At 33.6% G+C, this 18,383-nt stretch overlaps 3 protein-coding genes across 13 annotated transcripts in view; all 3 read right to left on the reverse strand.

Moving 5' to 3' along the window:
- The window catches only part of brwd1 (bromodomain and WD repeat domain containing 1), a 1,114,631-nt gene that overhangs the window by 823,188 nt on the left and 273,060 nt on the right, over nucleotides 1-18,383 (reverse strand). The window lies entirely within an intron of this gene.
- The window catches only part of phkg1a (phosphorylase kinase, gamma 1a (muscle)), an 831,529-nt gene that overhangs the window by 690,557 nt on the left and 122,589 nt on the right, over nucleotides 1-18,383 (reverse strand). The gene's annotated exons all lie outside the window — the stretch shown is intronic.
- Nucleotides 1-18,383, reverse strand: part of wdr62 (WD repeat domain 62) — a 58,449-nt gene that overhangs the window by 23,852 nt on the left and 16,214 nt on the right. For 5 of the 11 annotated variants that reach the window (XR_015508770.1, NM_001442350.1, NM_001442349.1 and 2 more), the window contains exons 9-22: nucleotides 16,644-16,833; nucleotides 16,409-16,561; nucleotides 14,695-14,861; nucleotides 14,524-14,615; nucleotides 11,644-11,769; nucleotides 11,485-11,555; nucleotides 10,228-10,349; nucleotides 8,967-9,042; nucleotides 8,769-8,880; nucleotides 8,610-8,673; nucleotides 4,956-5,078; nucleotides 3,660-3,790; nucleotides 2,166-2,227; nucleotides 633-905 (exon numbers count right to left, since the gene is read on the reverse strand). Coding sequence is in view for 8 of the 11 variants with exons in the window: in NM_001442350.1 (NP_001429279.1) it covers nucleotides 633-905; nucleotides 2,166-2,227; nucleotides 3,660-3,790; nucleotides 4,956-5,078; nucleotides 8,610-8,673; nucleotides 8,769-8,880; nucleotides 8,967-9,042; nucleotides 10,228-10,349; nucleotides 11,485-11,555; nucleotides 11,644-11,769; nucleotides 14,524-14,615; nucleotides 14,695-14,861; nucleotides 16,409-16,561; nucleotides 16,644-16,833 (1,762 nt within the window). In the remaining 3 variants the exon portion in view is untranslated. Of the gene's footprint in view, nucleotides 1-49; nucleotides 906-2,165; nucleotides 2,228-3,659; nucleotides 4,181-4,266; nucleotides 5,079-8,609; nucleotides 8,674-8,768; nucleotides 8,881-8,966; nucleotides 9,043-10,227; nucleotides 10,350-11,484; nucleotides 11,556-11,643; nucleotides 11,770-14,523; nucleotides 14,616-14,694; nucleotides 14,862-16,408; nucleotides 16,562-16,643; nucleotides 16,834-18,383 lie in introns of those variants that run through there. The other 6 variants (XM_087283239.1, XM_087283237.1, XM_087283238.1 and 3 more) reach the window with 3 other exon arrangements.

Here is an 18,383-nt window from a genome sequence, read left to right on the forward strand (position 1 = left end):
ATCACTACTAATTTTAAATCAAGCACCTTTGTACTTCTCACCCCAGCACGTTTATTGTACTTAATATTTAACTTGCACTTATTATTTGCATTGTCAAATTCAGAGTGATGACATTTTGAATGCGTCATTTTAAAAATTCAATATTAGTATTATCCTAATGCGATTCCTAAAATATTGATCAAATGTGCATTATTTCTCACAGTTCCTGTACAAGACTTTTATTTAAGAATTTTAAAGTTAAGAATTTCTTAGTGTTTTTCATTCAGTCTTTTTAAAGCAGCACAGAAGAATTGTATGATGTGGAATAACACCATAAACCTTAAATACAAGCACCTTTAAGGAGCTGTGTTTGTTTTTAGGTATTTTCCAGGCCTTGAATTTTAATGTCTGAATTTCAAGTACTTTCAAGGGTGGGAACCCTGTTAAATGGATTGGTTTTCTATTTCTAAAGTAAGTTCGGAAACCAAACACTTATTTTAATGGATTTAAGTGTTTAATAAAGCAGTTCTCTTTTAATTAACCAACAACTATTGGCTATATTCACTGAGAAAAAGGCTAATAATATTTATTTTCAGAGGGTGTACTCATTTATGCTGAGCACTATATATTAAAAACTAGTAGGTCAAACTTACACCACATATCTTTTCCTCCTCCTCCTCCTCCTCTCCATCTTCAAGATCTTCATCCAGCAGGCTGTCCAGGCTCTGCGGGTGAAAGCGAGGGTCTTCCTCCAGCTCTTCCTCCCCCATGACTCTGCTGGGAGTGTGTGAGAGAGGAAGCTGATTGCTCTTCATTTCCAGCACTGTGCGGATAGCGAGTGGATCTGACTGCACTGCCCAGCGTCCCTGGGGCTGGTACTGAACTCTATTAGCGGCGCCGGTACCATCTTTTTCACCTTCTCCACCCTGAAAAATTCAGGTGATCCATTCGGCATTAAAGAACGCATAATTAAAGAATGGAAAATGGTATTTTACTGTAAAGGGGACCCATTATGCACATTTTTACAAGATTTTTAAAATAACTCTGATGACCCTAGAGTGTGTAAAGTTTCAGCTTAAAATACCTCACAAACAACGCTTGACTCTTTAAAACTGCCCCTTTTAGGCTTTGATCTTAATCATGCCATTTTAGAGACTGTCGCTCTAGATTCACATGTGATTTCCCTCCCAGCTCTCTTTTCAGAAGGCGGAGCTTCAAACACCTGTGCCAGCATAGTGGCAGATTTAAAAACAAGACTAATATCATATGCTAATGAAAAAGATATAGTCACTAATGGGCGGGGCTGTCCGCTTCTAATGCTGCATTTACGCCAGACGCGGAAGAGCCAAGCACAGGTGATTTACATGTTGAAGACACAAATAGCAGCAAGATACGTGCAAATGAGGCGTTTTGCGAGAATGAAGCGGCACAAGTTGAGCGTTTTGCGCGGGTTGATGCGCTTAATGCGCGCATCGCTCGAGTTCGAAAATCTAAACTTCAGCGGACATTCGCGCCACGCTATCTAATCAGGAGCTTGCTCTTGTGGAGGCGCAATTATGACGTAGCACCTGTTGCTGGTGTCCCGGGGAACAATCCTCCTGCTGACATAGACAATAGTTCATCAAACTGGGCTCGGCTCAGTCAGAAGCACTGCTAAAAGCTTCCATCATCCAGGTTCAGTTTCTGGAAGAGTTGATGAACTTGCAGGGCTGGATGCACCTCTGAAAGGATCTAGTGGATTTAGACACGGCTCCAAACAAATCGACACTGTTTTTCAGCCTTCTTGAAGCACATAAACAGTTATTCTCTCTAGAAAATAGATGTTAGCCATTTAGCAACGAAGCTAAAGTCATCGGGCAGACAGAAGCCCCGCCCACGAAGTGAATCCATGTCAATTGCTCAGTAAATTTGACGCGTAAACAAAATGGATTTGACGCAGAAATGAAGCGAGTAAACTCAAATGTTCACACGTCTATTTACGCGTGAATAGCACGATTTATCTGCAGTAACTGCGTCTGGTGTGAATACAGCATTATGACACATACAAAGACAGAATGTCAAATTGTTTCTATAAACTGTTTTTATAAAGTGTAAAAAAAAATTAAATGAAGCTGGTTATAATCATAGATTGTTGCCACAAAACTTTGATTAAACCCCTTATAAAAGTGATTTTGGAACATACATACCAGTCTGCGGACCCACATTGGCATTTTGCCATTGGTTTGGAGCACCACAGAATCCAAAGATGCTAAAACAGAAAAGTAAAAGTCCATTTTTTTCAGCGCACATTTTTTTTCTGTGTAGTTATTCAGAACTAGCTTTCAAAGTGACATTTGAGTTACAATTTCTTTCAGCTGATGTCTGTCATTTCATGTATGGAATCAGCACATTTCCTTGCTTATTACAGAGGAGTGTCTTGTGTTTACACTGGAACATGTGTTCAGGATATAGAAATGTAAATTTCAGGAAGTATAATAAAAAAAACTGCCATTGAACACAATTAATAAAAATTTGACCAAATGTTTTTTGAAAGAAGTAGATTTACATTTAAGCACTTTGAAGTGTAAATTATAACACGCTAGGTTGTTTAGCTTTAAACATTTAATAAAAGTAAAGAAATAAAAACAATAAACTTATAATAAAGTTGTAATATGAGGGTTATATAAGTTTTTATAATAAACCAAATGTAACAAATACATTTTAGGATGTTTTACTTTGCCACATATAAAACACAGACGCTTTGTAATAAAAACACAGAAATGTTTGTCCCGTCCAAATCAAGCGGCAACCTCCCGCTCTCCCTCGGTAAGCCAATTCAGAAGTAACTGAAACTGCAATTCATCGAAATTCTGCTAGTCCTTTTGGACTTATTTCTTACAATTATCAGATGATATGGGATGCTGTGTGCACTTAATTGTGCTCACAAACCATTCACGTGGCCTCCATTTCCCAGGTGAGTGAAACTATATACTTATATACCATCTCTTTAAATGTTTTTGTTTTATTTAAGATTATTTATATTTTTTAGAGCAGTAATGCACTCCAGAATTTGACAGATTGATTAGCTGTAGGCTCTAGAACAGTCATCTGAAGCGTTGTACTACAGTGTTATGCTGGATTTCATCAACAGTCTTGCATTTACTAACACAGACTATATCTGAAGTGTTTGGAAGTAATTATTGTTTTCCTCCTGTAGAAAAAGATCATAAGAACAATGCTTAGTGGCCTAATGTGTGTACACTGTTTTTAAAAAGCCTAAACACTTTACTGATATAGTGTACAACCAAGCACGTGGTCAGAACACAAACGAGTCGCAGGTAAAGAAGTATTAAGCATTTCTCCCAAAGTAAAGTCTGTCTAAGCCAGATCCAAGCAAAATACCAGCAGGTGTCTGTAGCTTCGCTCACTTTCCGCCTTTTTGCCCTTGTTTGGTATCCCGCCGCGTATGCGATGACGCGCGAACAAATGGGGACGGTTGGCCGCGCCTGCTTGTGGTTTCTTTTGTACTGTTCAGAAACCTATGGGTGACGTCACGGATACTACGTCTATATATTTAAGTCTATGGTCCGAATCCATACATGTTGTCAGCCGAAAAGAATTGTAACCCAAACATCTTTTAAAAAAAATCAGTCCCATAAAAAAATAAAATAAATAAACACCAAAGAGATCAAATAACCCACCATCTGTAGAGTCGAGTCTATCAGGGGTTCTGCAGTCCTCCAAACCGTCTTCAGGGTTTACTTCAGCCATCAAGCCATCCTCCTCCATATGGGTCAGTGCATTACAGGGCACGGTGATGTAGGTCTCTCGTCTGTCAAATTGGAAAAATAAAACATTTGATTTCATGCCATATAAGGAAAAATGAGTCAAACACTTCTTTTTATTTTTTAAACTGAATCAATAAGCTAGGATTAGGATGTAAGGAAGGAACAATGTTCAGGCAAGAAACAACTACTAGGGTTCAAAAAAAAAACTATTTGCCTTTATGTTGGCCAATTTAAGTACATGCATACATACATGCATGTGTACATAATCACATGTTAAACTTTGATATATTTATGGTAAGAATCCTGCAAAATCTCTTCATGGAACTTTATTTTCGACTTTATTTTTTAATAAGAAAAAAAAATAATAATAATAATAACTTACACATACAATGTATTGTTGGCCATTCCTACGAATATACCAGTGCAACTAAAGACTGTTGTTGTGGTTTATAAAGACCTTTAAATCCATTTTAGTCCTAAACACACACACACACACACACAAACACACACACACACACACACACACACACACACACACACACACACTTCTTGCCTCTTCTAATAAAAATGTCTAAATGTTCTAAAATCGTTAAAAAAAATAATAATAATAATTGAAAAACAATGAATAAATGTAAAAAAGCAAGCATTCATGAGCAAAGTTCTGACAATCAAATTCAATTTAAAACATTTAGAACATCTAAACATTATTTGTAAATGGAAAACATATGTGGAGGATATTCCTCTGCCAAACGTTTACCTATTTAAAACATTTGCATCAAAATCTGCATTTGTCTACTGGTGTAAACTTAAATCCACAAGCCATGTTCATTTGAGAATATCATAAACACATGTAAGAATCATAAACATTTTTTCACAAAGTTTAATAATAAAAAATAAATAAAAGTACTGCTGCGATCTATAAATTTGAATCTCAATTTATTTTTAATTCATACCCAATTTCCACCTATTATTTAAACATGCTAATAGAATTCACTTTTGCCATGGTCTATTGTCATCAATGTGGGAGAGTTCACACAGAAGAGAAATCACCAAGCAGCTTTTTACAAACATAACTCGACAACTTCTAGGTTCCCAATCCACACAGGTTCCACTGGAAATTACTAATGCAGCAAAATGTGCACAAATGACAAACATCAACTAGTTGTCAAAAACCCTACTCTAGACATGAGCTAGCAGACAGAGCTCTACCTGATGACTTCTTGTTTTGTGGGAGCCCGCTGGAGCCTCAGGCCTGCTTGCTGCTTCCTCTCTGCCAACCTCTTCCTCATGGAGTTGGTCATCTGAGAGTCCAGCCGCCACACAAACACGCAGCTGGATATACGTAAAGAGAAAGACAGAGAGAGAGATTAAATACTAATAATAGTTATAATAATAATAACAATAATAATAATAATAATAATAATAATAATAGTTATAATAATAATACTAATACTAATACTAATAATAATAATAATAATATTAGTAATATCAAAAATAGTAGTAGTGGTAGTAGTAGTAATAATAATAATAATAATATAATAACAATATTAATAATGATTATAATAAACAACAACAATACAAATAATAGTAGTAATAATAATAATAACAGTCATAATAATAATAATAATAATAATAATAATAATAATAATAATAATAATCATAATAGTAGTATTATCAATAATAATAGTAGTAATAATAATAATAATAATAATAATAATAGTAGTAGTGGTAGTAGTAGTAGTAGTAATTAATAATAATAATAATAATAATAATAATAATAATAATAGTAATAATAACTATAATAAACAACAATAATCAAATTAATAGTAGTAATAATAATAATAATAATAATAATAATAATAATAATAATAATAATAATAATAATTAGTAGTAGTGGTAGTAGTAGTAGTAGTAGTAGTAATTAATAATAATCATAATAATAATAATAATAATAGTAATAATAACTATAATAAACAACAATAATCAAATTAATAGTAGTAATAATAATATTATTAATAATAATAATAATAATATAATAACAATATTAATAATGATTATAATAAACAACAACAATACAATTAATAGTAGTAATAATAATAATAATAGTCGTAATAATAATAATAATAATAATCATAATAATAATCATAATAGTAGTATTATCAATAATAATAGTAGTAATAATAATAATAATAATAATAATAATTAGTAGTAGTAGTAGTAGTAGTAGTAGTAATTAATAATAATAATAATAATAATAATAATAATAATAATAATAATAATAATAGTAATAATAACTATAATAAACAACAATAATCAAATTAATAGTAGTAATAATAATAATAATAATAATAATTAGTAGTAGTGGTAGTAGTAGTAGTAATTAATAATAATCATAATAATAATAATAATAATAATAATAATAATAATAATAATAGTAATAATAACTATAATAAACAACAATAATCAAATTAATAGTAGTAGTAATAATAATAATAATAATAATAATAATAATAATAATAATAATAATAATAGTAGTAGTAGTAGTAGTGGTAGTAGTAGTAGTAGTAGTAGTAGTAATTATTAATAATAATAATAATAATAATAATAATAATAATAATAGTAGTAGTGGTAGTAGTAGTAGTAGTAATTAATAATAATAATAATAATAATAATAATAATAATAGTAATAATAACTATAATAAACAACAATAATCAAATTAATAGTAGTAATAATAATAATAATAATAATAATAATAATAATAATAATAATAATTAGTAGTAGTGGTAGTAGTAGTAGTAGTAGTAGTAGTAGTAGTAGTAGTAATTAATAATAATCATAATAATAATAATAATAATAGTAATAATAACTATAATAAACAACAATAATCAAATTAATAGTAGTAATAATAATAATAATAATAATATAATAACAATATTAATAATGATTATAATAAACAACAACAATACAATTAATAGTAGTAATAATAATAATAATAGTCGTAATAATAATAATAATAATCATAATAATAATCATAATAGTAGTATTATCAATAATAATAGTAGTAATAATAATAATAATAATAATAATTAGTAGTAGTAGTAGTAGTAGTAGTAGTAGAAGTAATTAATAATAATAATAATAATAATAATAATAATAATAATAATAACTATAATAAACAACAATAATCAAATTAATAGTAGTAATAATAATAATAATAATAATAATTAGTAGTAGTGGTAGTAGTAGTAGTAATTAATAATAATCATAATAATAATAATAATAATAATAATAATAATAATAGTAGTAGTGGTAGTAGTAGTAGTAGTAATTAATAATAATAATAATAATAATAATAATAATAATAGTAATAATAACTATAATAAACAACAATAATCAAATTAATAGTAGTAATAATAATAATAATAATAATAATAATAATAATTAGTAGTAGTGGTAGTAGTAGTAGTAGTAGTAGTAGTAGTAGTAGTAGTAATTAATAATAATCATAATAATAATAATAATAATAGTAATAATAACTATAATAAACAACAATAATCAAATTAATAGTAGTAATAATAATAATAATAATAATAATAATATAATAACAATATTAATAATGATTATAATAAACAACAACAATACAATTAATAGTAGTAATAATAATAATAATAATAGTCGTAATAATAATAATAATAATCATAATAATAATCATAATAGTAGTATTATCAATAATAATAGTAGTAATAATAATAATAATAATAATAATTAGTAGTAGTAGTAGTAGTAGTAGTAGAAGTAATTAATAATAATAATAATAATAATAATAATAATAGTAATAATAACTATAATAAACAACAATAATCAAATTAATAGTAGTAATAATAATAATAATAATAATAATTAGTAGTAGTGGTAGTAGTAGTAGTAATTAATAATAATCATAATAATAATAATAATAATAATAATAATAATAATAATAATAATAATAATAGTAATAATAACTATAATAAACAACAATAATCAAATTAATAGTAGTAGTAGTAATAATAATAATAATAATAATAATAATAATAATAATAATAGTAGTAGTAGTAGTGGTAGTAGTAGTAGTAGTAGTAGTAGTAATTATTAATAATAATAATAATAATAATAATAATAATAATAATAATAATAATAATAGTAATAATAACTATAATAAACAACAATAATCAAATTAATAGTAGTAGTAATAATAATAATAATAATAATAATAATAATAATAATAATAGTAGTAGTGGTAGTAGTAGTAGTAGTAGTAGTAGTAATTAATAATAATAATAATAATAATAATAATAATAGTAGTAGTAGTAATAATAATAATAATAATAATAGTAGTGGTAGTAGTGGTAGTAATTAATAATAATAATAATAATAATAATAATAATAATAATAATAATAATAATAATAATAATAATAAACAATAATCAAAATAATAGTAGTAATAATAATAATAATAATAATAATAAATACTTTATAAACTATATTGCAAGTAAATAACATGAACATTTTCATATTAGTAAGTAATAATACTAAAATTAATTAAAAAACTAAATGAATATAAATTTACACACATTCATTAATGATTTTCACAGTATTTGTTGCTTGTTCTGTTGCTCACTAAAGATCAGTATTGACTTGCATAGAAGAAACAAACTAAAAAGGTTTGGAACCACTTGAGGGAGATTTTGCAATTTTTGGGTGAACTGTCCCTTTAAATACTTTACATTCTGATTAAATTGAATTTATATCATTAGGATTAATTATTATTATAAAGATCACGCAGGAAAAAAATACATCAACATGTGGCTTAAAAACAATTTTACCTGTCACCAGACACAGTGATGAGATGCCTGCAGTCCTGGCTGAACTTCATACCTGTGACAATTTCTGTGAGGGAACAAAAGTTTGATCAACATCAAGGAAACCAATTATGTTTTTGGATTAAGCTCCGTGAACTCTGCGATTAAGCAAGATAATCTCACCCGAATGTCCAAATAAGGTGGCCACACATTCGCCTGACTCATAATCAAAGACACAGATATTTTTGTCTGAACAACTGGTGGCCAAGAACATCCCAGAGGGATCCAACTGAACCTAAGAGCCGAAAAACAAGAGTTATTGGCATAAATGAAGTTCCTCTGCCATATCATTAAGTGCATTTTACACAAACACACACACACCTTTAGCAGTGTCCCGTCATCATTCATAGATCCCTTGAAACACTTCTTCATTTTTCCACTCTTCACATTGTACACTCTGAAAATCAAAAACAGGTTTTTAAAATGACATTCATGCCAGCTGTAGATCTAATAATGCACAACCTCAACGCAGACAAATATTGATAGTAATTGTAGCAAGTAATGCCGAGGTCAGACTTCATGATTTTGGCCCAGATTTTGACTCGCCGACAGGTTTTGAAAGAAACTGCCGACAAATGCCTGAAATCACAGGCAAATCGGTGCTTGTGCACGTGAGTGACAATCACAAACACAGTTTGAACTATCAAAGACGTCATATGAGAGCATCGCTGATGAGTTGCCGATGCCTGTGAGATATTTGGCACGCTAAATATCTGGAGCTGTCGGTGATTCAAATCATGCTGTTTGAAATTAGTTTTGACTTAAAATAACATCGGCGATCGCCTGCAGCCAATGAGAGAGGAGCATTCACTTGAGTGTGTGTGTGTGTGTGTACCTGCAGGCCAGCGGGAGAAGTGGAGGTAGTGGAGGTTTAGTGTGACGTTTCACACAGAAAGTTAAAAAAAGAAAGTTGAGGAGAAATTGCTAATTCCCTTCAAACCCAGATGAGCAAATATGTACATTTTCTACCCCATTAAAGGCTTCTTTCTTAATATGTAGTTAATAACAAAGGATATACAACGTGTTTTTGGCTGTGAGATTTAGTTTGGATGAAGTTGTCGGCGATTCTTCCTAATGTAAAGTCATGCAGTGTGAAAGCCCCTGTCGCCGATCCATCTTGCAGTGTAAACAAAGCAGCGACGAAACGCTAGCCCAGATGCAGTGTGAAAACATCTGTGACAAGACTGCTTTGAAAATCATGCAGTCTGAACTCCGTATAAGAAGGGGTTGAGAGCCGTGAAGGCATATGAGGCAGGAGGCGGGAGAGCTAATTACAGACACCTGCAAGCGTCGCCTGTCTCGAGTCTCAGGGGAGAACTCTGGATGTTAAAAGCAGGACAGACAGCAGTGGAAGACAAGAGAGAACCAGACATGCACACTTTGTTTTACTTTTGCTTTCAGTTTGGTGGCAGTCTCTGTGAGGAGCTGCTGTCAGTTTTATTTTCTCATTACATTTTTTTTTTTTTTTTTTAAAGTTCATCTGTTCTCTGCCACTTTCCCAATGGCCAGTAACCTCATTACAGTAATGTTAGCACTGAAAAAAAATCATGAGCAGAGGTACGATTTCACACAAAGACCCTACCTGATGTTGCGGTCCTGGCACGCAATGGCTGTGTGTGTGCGTGTGGCATCCAGGTCCATGTCATACAGCGTTGTCTTCTCCACTATGTGATGCGATCGTGAGAAGACTAAGCCATCTGAAGTCTTTAAAGATAGACATAAAAACAGAGTGCCTTTAAAAACATAGCTGTAACTAAAACAGCATTAAATGACTAAATGAATTGACCCTACAAAGCTCATTTGGTTGAGCAACAATATTCTGTCAAATCCCCCGTCACAGTCTGCCATGTTGTATTTTTCCCTAAATTCCAGTTTATTTCCTCCCAATGTTTTTATATTTTGTTTGTTTTTCTGGATTTTGCTTTGACGGCTTAATTAAATGTTACCAAACTAAAACGTATGAAAAAGCTATTAAAATTAGGGATGTAGAGACTCATGATGCGATAAAATTCACAATACTAATCTAACGATAATCGATTTTATCACAAAATTAAGGTGAACAATTACCCTTTCATTTTTTTCTCAAATGCTGCACGTTTTTTACAGAAATATTCTGCAACAACTAAATTGCAATCTTAAAACAAAATCCAAATAATACAGTGAATAATACAAACTAAAGAGACTCTTTAATATAAACCAACTAAAACTTTGTGCAGCTAAATAAAAAATTACTTTCAAACCAAAAATGAACAACACAAATTGCTCTAAAAATAAATGACTGATTATAATATATAATATATGATATAAGAAGCAAATTACTAAAGGCTGCATCAACTAAATAGAAAGAGGAGAAAGGAACAATACAAGACCAGGATCTGTAACAGCACAACTTTCTTTTTTAGTCTGAAAAACATTTTCACGATTCTAATCCAATTTGATCTCCATAATGTTAGCACTCACAAACACAACATACAAATAGAGATGCCAATCCTCCAGTCAGCGTGGTTTGGCCAATTAATAGCTTTTTGTGTATAGACATTTGAGATAGTAGTTTTTCACTGTGCTGCATCATATTCTTTGGTCTATTAGTGTAAGTAAACGTCTTTTTGCGGTACTTTCACACAGATTTTGTTTGTCCGTACTACAGAATTTCGCAAGCTCAAACTCTAGTGTGACTGCGCCATTACCTGTAGGTTTCAAACAAGGCTTAAACATAATTAGTTTGATCAGGTGTGTTTAATTGGGGTTGAAACTAAACTGTGCATGTGTCTAGGCCATCTCTGAAGTAACCCTAATAAAACACCTCATTACACTATAGCAATCTCCACAGTATCCTTACTTTCTCAGCAGATCGAAAATAAACACTCTTGTCTGCGCCACAGCTGACCATACACAACTCTGAATTCAAGCCTGCAGAAACACATGCAGACAAATATAAGAAAAGTCAGAATAAATTAAAGATATAAGAGTGTACACGCTGTATACGCCTTGAACTCACCTGTAAACTTGACAGCAGTGATTGAGGCCGAATGATCATAGACGGTCTGCACGAGGTTACATTTGCTGTCCATGTCAAAGATGTGAATCAGTCGATCTCGACTCGCTGAAGCCAACAGATGCAAACCTGACCGCAAAAACACATTCAGTTACACTCGGTGTTAACATGAACAACAATATTCTGATATGAACACAAGTAAGACAAGAGCACTTTCGTTCGGCCATATTGGAGGCACACAATGTAAACGACACCACACAACTGAGCTCTATTGTGGAAAATAAGGATTTAATTAATGATCCACTGCTGTTGTAAACGCCTGTCAAATATTTGCTGCATTTTAATACGTCATTATTTTAAAGATTTTGTCTTGAGCATCTGATTTCTCCTCAGTGATTATGTCCTTAATAAAGGCTGGTTGATTTTCCCGTCGATGAGGGACAATAGTGGTATTACAGATTTCAAAGAAAATATCTTAATAGCCTTTTAAAAAGGAAACATAAGGTTGACAACAAATGATCCAATCAATGTTGTAACGAATGCCCTATAATGCAGCTTATAGTTTACAGCAAGCATCAAGTGTTTATTGAAATGTGTTTGAGATTGTGATGTGTCATATCTTTCGTCTGTCTTTGAGGTTTTTTCTCATAAGGCACGGCTTTCGAAAATGTTGACATGAAACTCTGCTAGGTGGTTGCGCTGGTTTACCAACACTCGTTATGGTCTGTAATTTCTTAGCATCTTTATAAGGGTAACATTGCTTTAAATGATGAAACGGGTTTGTGGTGTTGCCTGCTTTAATGACACGAGTCGTCTGCAGTTTGCTCTGTCACGTTGCTCTGCTTTGTGTCGGATTACATAAAACCAAGTAGCTCCAGACTACTAAAGTCAAGTGACGTTTCTTGTCAACAATGTGTGACATTTTTTATCTTATTTATTTATTTTTATTACTCCTCCAAGTGCAACTAACAGTGCATGGCTGTAAACTTGTACTGCATGCGTACCCGGAAGGGCAGGCTGCAAAACGTCTACGCAGCTTTACGCATAGTGCGTGAATATGGAACACTTATCGAACTGGCATTATCGTTTTATCGAAAAAATATATATATTGTGATAATTATCAATGTCGAATTATCGCTCAGCCCTATATTTTGATGATTGTTGCTGCAAATACTGTCAAGTTTTGGCCTCTATAATCAGTCAGATGGTGAAAAAACATTTAGAGTCCTATAAAGATCAGCAAAAGTTATAACAAATTTAAAAAATAAATAATTAAAAAAGCAGTTGGTGCTTCCCCAAACTGAACCAAGATTTCCAGTGCAAGAATTCATGCTTGTTCTTGTCATTTCAGTGAAGTATTACAATTAATATCTTGTGCAATATTCTGACACCGAATAAACTTGGCATTGACACATTCTAGCTACCAAGTCCTTCTTGATTTGAGAATTCTTCCCACACACTTTAATGATTTAGAGCAGGGGTGTCAAACTCAATTCCTGGAGGGCCTGCTCCAACACACTTACCTGTAGGTTTCAAACAAGCCTGAAGGACTCAATTAGTTTGATCAGGTGTGTTTAATTAGGGTTGGAACTAAACTATGCAGAGCTGCGGCCCTTTTGGAACTGAGTTTGACACCTGTGGATTAGAGTAACAAGTTGTACATTAACCATACAATCAGTGCTGTTGTTTACAATCTTGACACAAACCCTATACTCTGTTTAGGAATCTACACTGTACAGAGATTTGACACACTGTCATTTTTCTGGAGTGAAAAGACGCTAATGAACTTCAAAAAGTGTTTATATGAAGGTTGATATAACTGTCAGCTTTTCATTTCAGTTAAAACTACAAAACACAACTCTAAACATGTCTCCTATGCCACATGTTTAGATATCAGAGAACAATTTAACATTAGCCCCTTTCACACATACAGACCTTTGTAGGTTGAAAGGTTGTATGTGTGAACAGGTCCTTTTTGAAAATACCGGTAAATTCGTTCTGGCTTTTTTCCGGAAAGAGAAGTTGTAACATTACCGGCAATTTGCCGGAATGCTGCGCTGTGTGAATGCAGAAGGAAGATTCCCGTAATAAGCGCGTGCACGTCTAGAACGTGCTGACGTGAGACGTCTGCTTTAGCCAATCACAACAGTCAGACGCATTTACGTCCGCGCGGTTTGTGAGGATAAAAGCCTTTGAATATTTTTCCAGACACATTTAGCTGCTAGAAGTTAGTCAGATCACGTTTATATGTTCTTCTTAATGCCAACTGTGTAAATAATCATCGATGAGATGCTTATGATAAGCCGTTGTTTGTTTACCTTCAAGCTTTGCGTGTGCATGTGGAACAGCCTGTGAGCGCCTGCACACGCACATATTATGAACGTCTCGACATGCGAAAGTGATCCTGCGAAAGTTGTTTACAATATTGATCATCCACAGAGTTTGTAATTTAGTCAAATGTTTACAAATACAAGCGCAGCCGTTTAAAGCTCATTTGTGGTGAATGATGTCAGAATTTACCGGTATTTTGGATTGGATGTGTGAATGCTCTTTTCCGGAAAATTTCCGTAACGTCCTCGCCTGTGTGAACAGCGCTTTTTTCAATATACCGGTAAAGTCTTTCCGAAAATTTTTTGGATATTTACCGGTATCACTGTGTGAAAGGGGCTATTGTATCAATGCATTCTATAACACATTTAAATCAACTTGACATTAATGGATGAATGGAGGAAACTGTGCACAACCAAGATACTAAGACTAACTGCAACTAACGAAAGCAAAATGTGTTCAAATGGTTACATCAGTGATTCAGCAGTAACACAAGACATGACATTATTTGTGCAATCCAAACATGCATTTGAAATAAAGAAAAGGATTCTGTACCGGTCTCAGCAGGGGAGAAGGCTAAACACAAGACCTCTGAATCATGGGCTTCAATTTTCTGTAACTCGTCCATAAACTGCAAGCCAAAGATTCTGAAGAAGAGATTGTCGATTCAGCATATGATTCAGCATTTATGGTTTATATGTACGCGTTGATTCCCTCACTCCTCACCTCAGGTTTCCACTGCGGTCTCCAGCAGCCAAATGCTGGCCATCTGGGCTGATTCCCAACACCCGGATCCCAGATTTGCCATCTTGACCAGCACCTCCCTCTGCTTTCACAGCTTCAGCTTTGAGGTACTGCGTGTCGTCATCCACATACACTATCCTTACAATGTCCTGAAACACATCCACATACTAAATCAATTAATTCAAGAAGAATATTTGATGTCAAGGTAATTTCTCTAGCTTATGCATTCACTTTCGTTCGTTCATCTTTAATCGGGGTTCCCACACCATGGTGAACATGATATTAAAAAGCAACTTTCAAAGAATTTCCTGGTCAATAGTCTCAAATTAAAGCACTTAATGGGCACATAGGTTACCCCTTATTTCATATTTCATAAGTCTTTTGTGTCCCCAGAATGTGTCTGTAAAGTTTCAGCTCAAAACACCCATCAGAGTATTTATTATAGCTGTTTGAGGAGTCTGTATTATAGCTGGGAAAAGGTTGTGGCTGTTTTTTGCACTGGGCCTTTAAGGCGAGTCAACCCCGCCCACCGTTCCCATGTGCCTGTCAGCAACATGCCTCAATCGACGCCCTCGGCTGCCTCAGGAAGCAGATTTCACATAACAAATGTGAGAAATACTACAGTAAGAACTTTACCAATCAGTATTTGACACACTTTTTGTGGAGTTGCAACAATAAGTTCACGCACACACAGCGCAGACACACACACACACACACATAGCACAGACACGTAGCGCAGACAAAAGCGCACATACATAGCGTGGACACACAGACACACAAACACACACACACACATAGCACAGACATGTAGCTCAGACAAAAGCGCACATACATAGCGTAGACACGCAGACACACACATAGCACAGACACACACACATACATAGCGTAGACATACGGACAGTGAGAGAGACTCGAGGCTGTGCTGATGAAGTGAATCTGAAGTGAATGGCTGAACTTCATTACACACGTGCACACGTTTTAAAACATGTTAACTTTGTAAAACTCACTCTTGATCACGTCTGATGATGATTGATGATCCTAGCAAACTGAACAGACCTTTTATTCCCGGTTGCTTTGCGCTCGTCCTGTCTTGTCGATATGATTTTATGCATTACTACGGAGACATGTTAATGCGCGCAGCTGTCAATCAATATTGGTGGGCGGGAAAAAAATAAATATAAAAAATAAATAAATAAATAAATTAAAAAAAAAAAATAGTAAAAAATAAATAAATAAATAAAATAAATAATTAAAAAAAAAAACGCACTCCTACGTCAAGTTGCGGTCGATCTGAAAACCGCTCCAATTGGTCCACCGTTTTTATGTTGCTAAATTTGGAAAAAAAAGGACTATGTGTGTTTATTTCACCCCAATATGACAGTATATACACTACACTTACACAAGTATGTCCAAACAGCTTGAAAAGTAGATTTTTCACCATAGGTGCCCTTTAAAGTGTCAACATTTCAAGTCAGAGCAAGGTTACATCATGCTAACATGTAACAACGCACAACTATACAACTTTTTGGAATTTAATTTGGCAACATGGATATGTTGGCTAAAACCAGGCTAAATATGAGCTGTCAGTGAACTAAGAGATTATAAAGATTAACATCTTTATAATTAAGAGATTATAAAAAATGAATCACACTTTATTTAGACATCTACATTTATGATTTCTTGCAGTTGTCTGTACCTGGCTATAAAGGTTGTGTCGAAGGCCGAGTCCAGCGCTGTGACTCTGTGGGGACTCGCTTCTCCACAAGCGGATGGTGTTATCAGACGAGCAAGTGAGGAAAGAGCCCGGTGACAAACAGGCCGCTGATGGATCTTCAAGCTCTGGATAGGTCTGCGGTGAATATTCATACATTATTGCATGGGTGTAGCATGTAATCATTGACATCAACATGAACGGTCTGTCACTAACGCACCTCCACACTCCACACACATCCGCTGTGGTACAGGGCTGAATAGACCTTTCCTACGTTCCTGATGTCCCGCACATCCCAAACGTACACGCTGTGGTCATTATACACGCACGTCAAGTGCTTGGTCACGGGGTCAAAGGTTAAAGCCAAGGTATCTGGATACTGTGCTTCTGGATTTGCACTGAACAAATGCCTAGAAAAGTAGACGTCAAAGAAAAATGTTCATACAAAAGTGAAATAAATAAACATACAGATGATATAGAGAACTACAGATACTCAGCTGAAGGGTTTACTTACACCAGTGTTACTGTAGAATCACTGATGTAACAGTGGTACGATTTAGATATTCATTATAGCTAGTTACGGTGCTTTCACACCTGTAAATCAATTCATTTATTCCGAAACAGGGATTAAAAATGTTACAATGTTATTTTTGTTGTTGGTGCGGTTCGCTTTCACACGGCAAAGTTTCTAGAGCTAAAACAAGTCACGTGTGAGTAAAGTCTCCTCACGTTGGTCAGAGCTTCATGGTTTAATTTGCAGAGTCCTGCTCAGCGGTCATGCATCCTTATTTTAATTTATGGTGATGGGCAATAAGACATAAGCAGAAAGCTGCGCTTTAATTTTGAATGGTGACATTGTCGCCTGATATAAATTAGAAGTAAGACTCTCTCATACAGAGCCCTTGGCTAGACTGCAGTTCGGTTAATGTTCCTAACGGATAAACAGCTCTCGTTAATAGTTAACATGCTTTCACTTTCGTATTTAACATGAAACGCACATTTAACGGTAGGAAAGACATCCCGCCCTACTCATAATTCATTCTTCATATAGCCGTATATATGCCAATTACACATCCATAATACACTGTGATATAGCCGGACTCGGATCCTTTCGCTTTCTCACTACAGTCGATCCGCTCTAGAGTTCGTTTCAATTGAGCGGAGACCACATCATTCAGGTGATCTCAGACTGATTGATTTGGCGTAGATCCGAATGCGAGTTTCACGTATGCCAAATGAACCATGCTAACCAAGTAAACGAGACCGGTTTCAAAACAAAGGTCTTGGTGTGAAAGCACCCTTAGTCTTACTTTGTTGTCCTTCATTACCATTTTTGTTCCCTCAATAAACTATTTAGATTTTAACCTCGAGTTGGTTTAAAGGGGCGTTAAAGTACATTGATTCCACATGTTCATTTATTCACTGACATCTATTTAATAGCCATAGGGCTCAGGTAAGTTAAAACAAAATTCTAATTTTATCTGGAGTGGTAGTTTATTTCAACTAGAAGGAGTTGGCTAGCTATCCAATATAAACCACCACAGCAGGGCTGAACAATATATCATTTGGGCATTGATATTGCAATGCATGTATCATCACAGGAGTAGATGATTGATTAAAGATTAACAGATAATAACACATTCTTTTTATTATTTATACAATAATGACTATGTTTGATTGTTTAATAGTTTTACATTCTATTCTGTTCAATTTCCATACATGAATACTGCTAGACTCCCCAGAAAACCATAAAGCACACTTTAAGCACAATTTATTTTCGCTAGTAACTTATTATAATTTATAAATCATATTGATCATCCCCGTCGATCTGGATTAATCAAATCTTTTCAAATAGAGCCATCTGGTGAAATTATATTTATATTTCAATATATAGCGGTAAAATAAAATATTGCAATGTCAGATTGTTCATATCATGCAGCCCTACACCACAGTAACCTAT

The sequence above is a fragment of the Danio rerio genome, chromosome 15 (genome assembly GCF_052040795.2).
Source record: "Danio rerio strain M-AB ecotype USA chromosome 15, GRCz13ab, whole genome shotgun sequence".
NCBI lineage: Eukaryota > Metazoa > Chordata > Actinopteri > Cypriniformes > Danionidae > Danio > Danio rerio.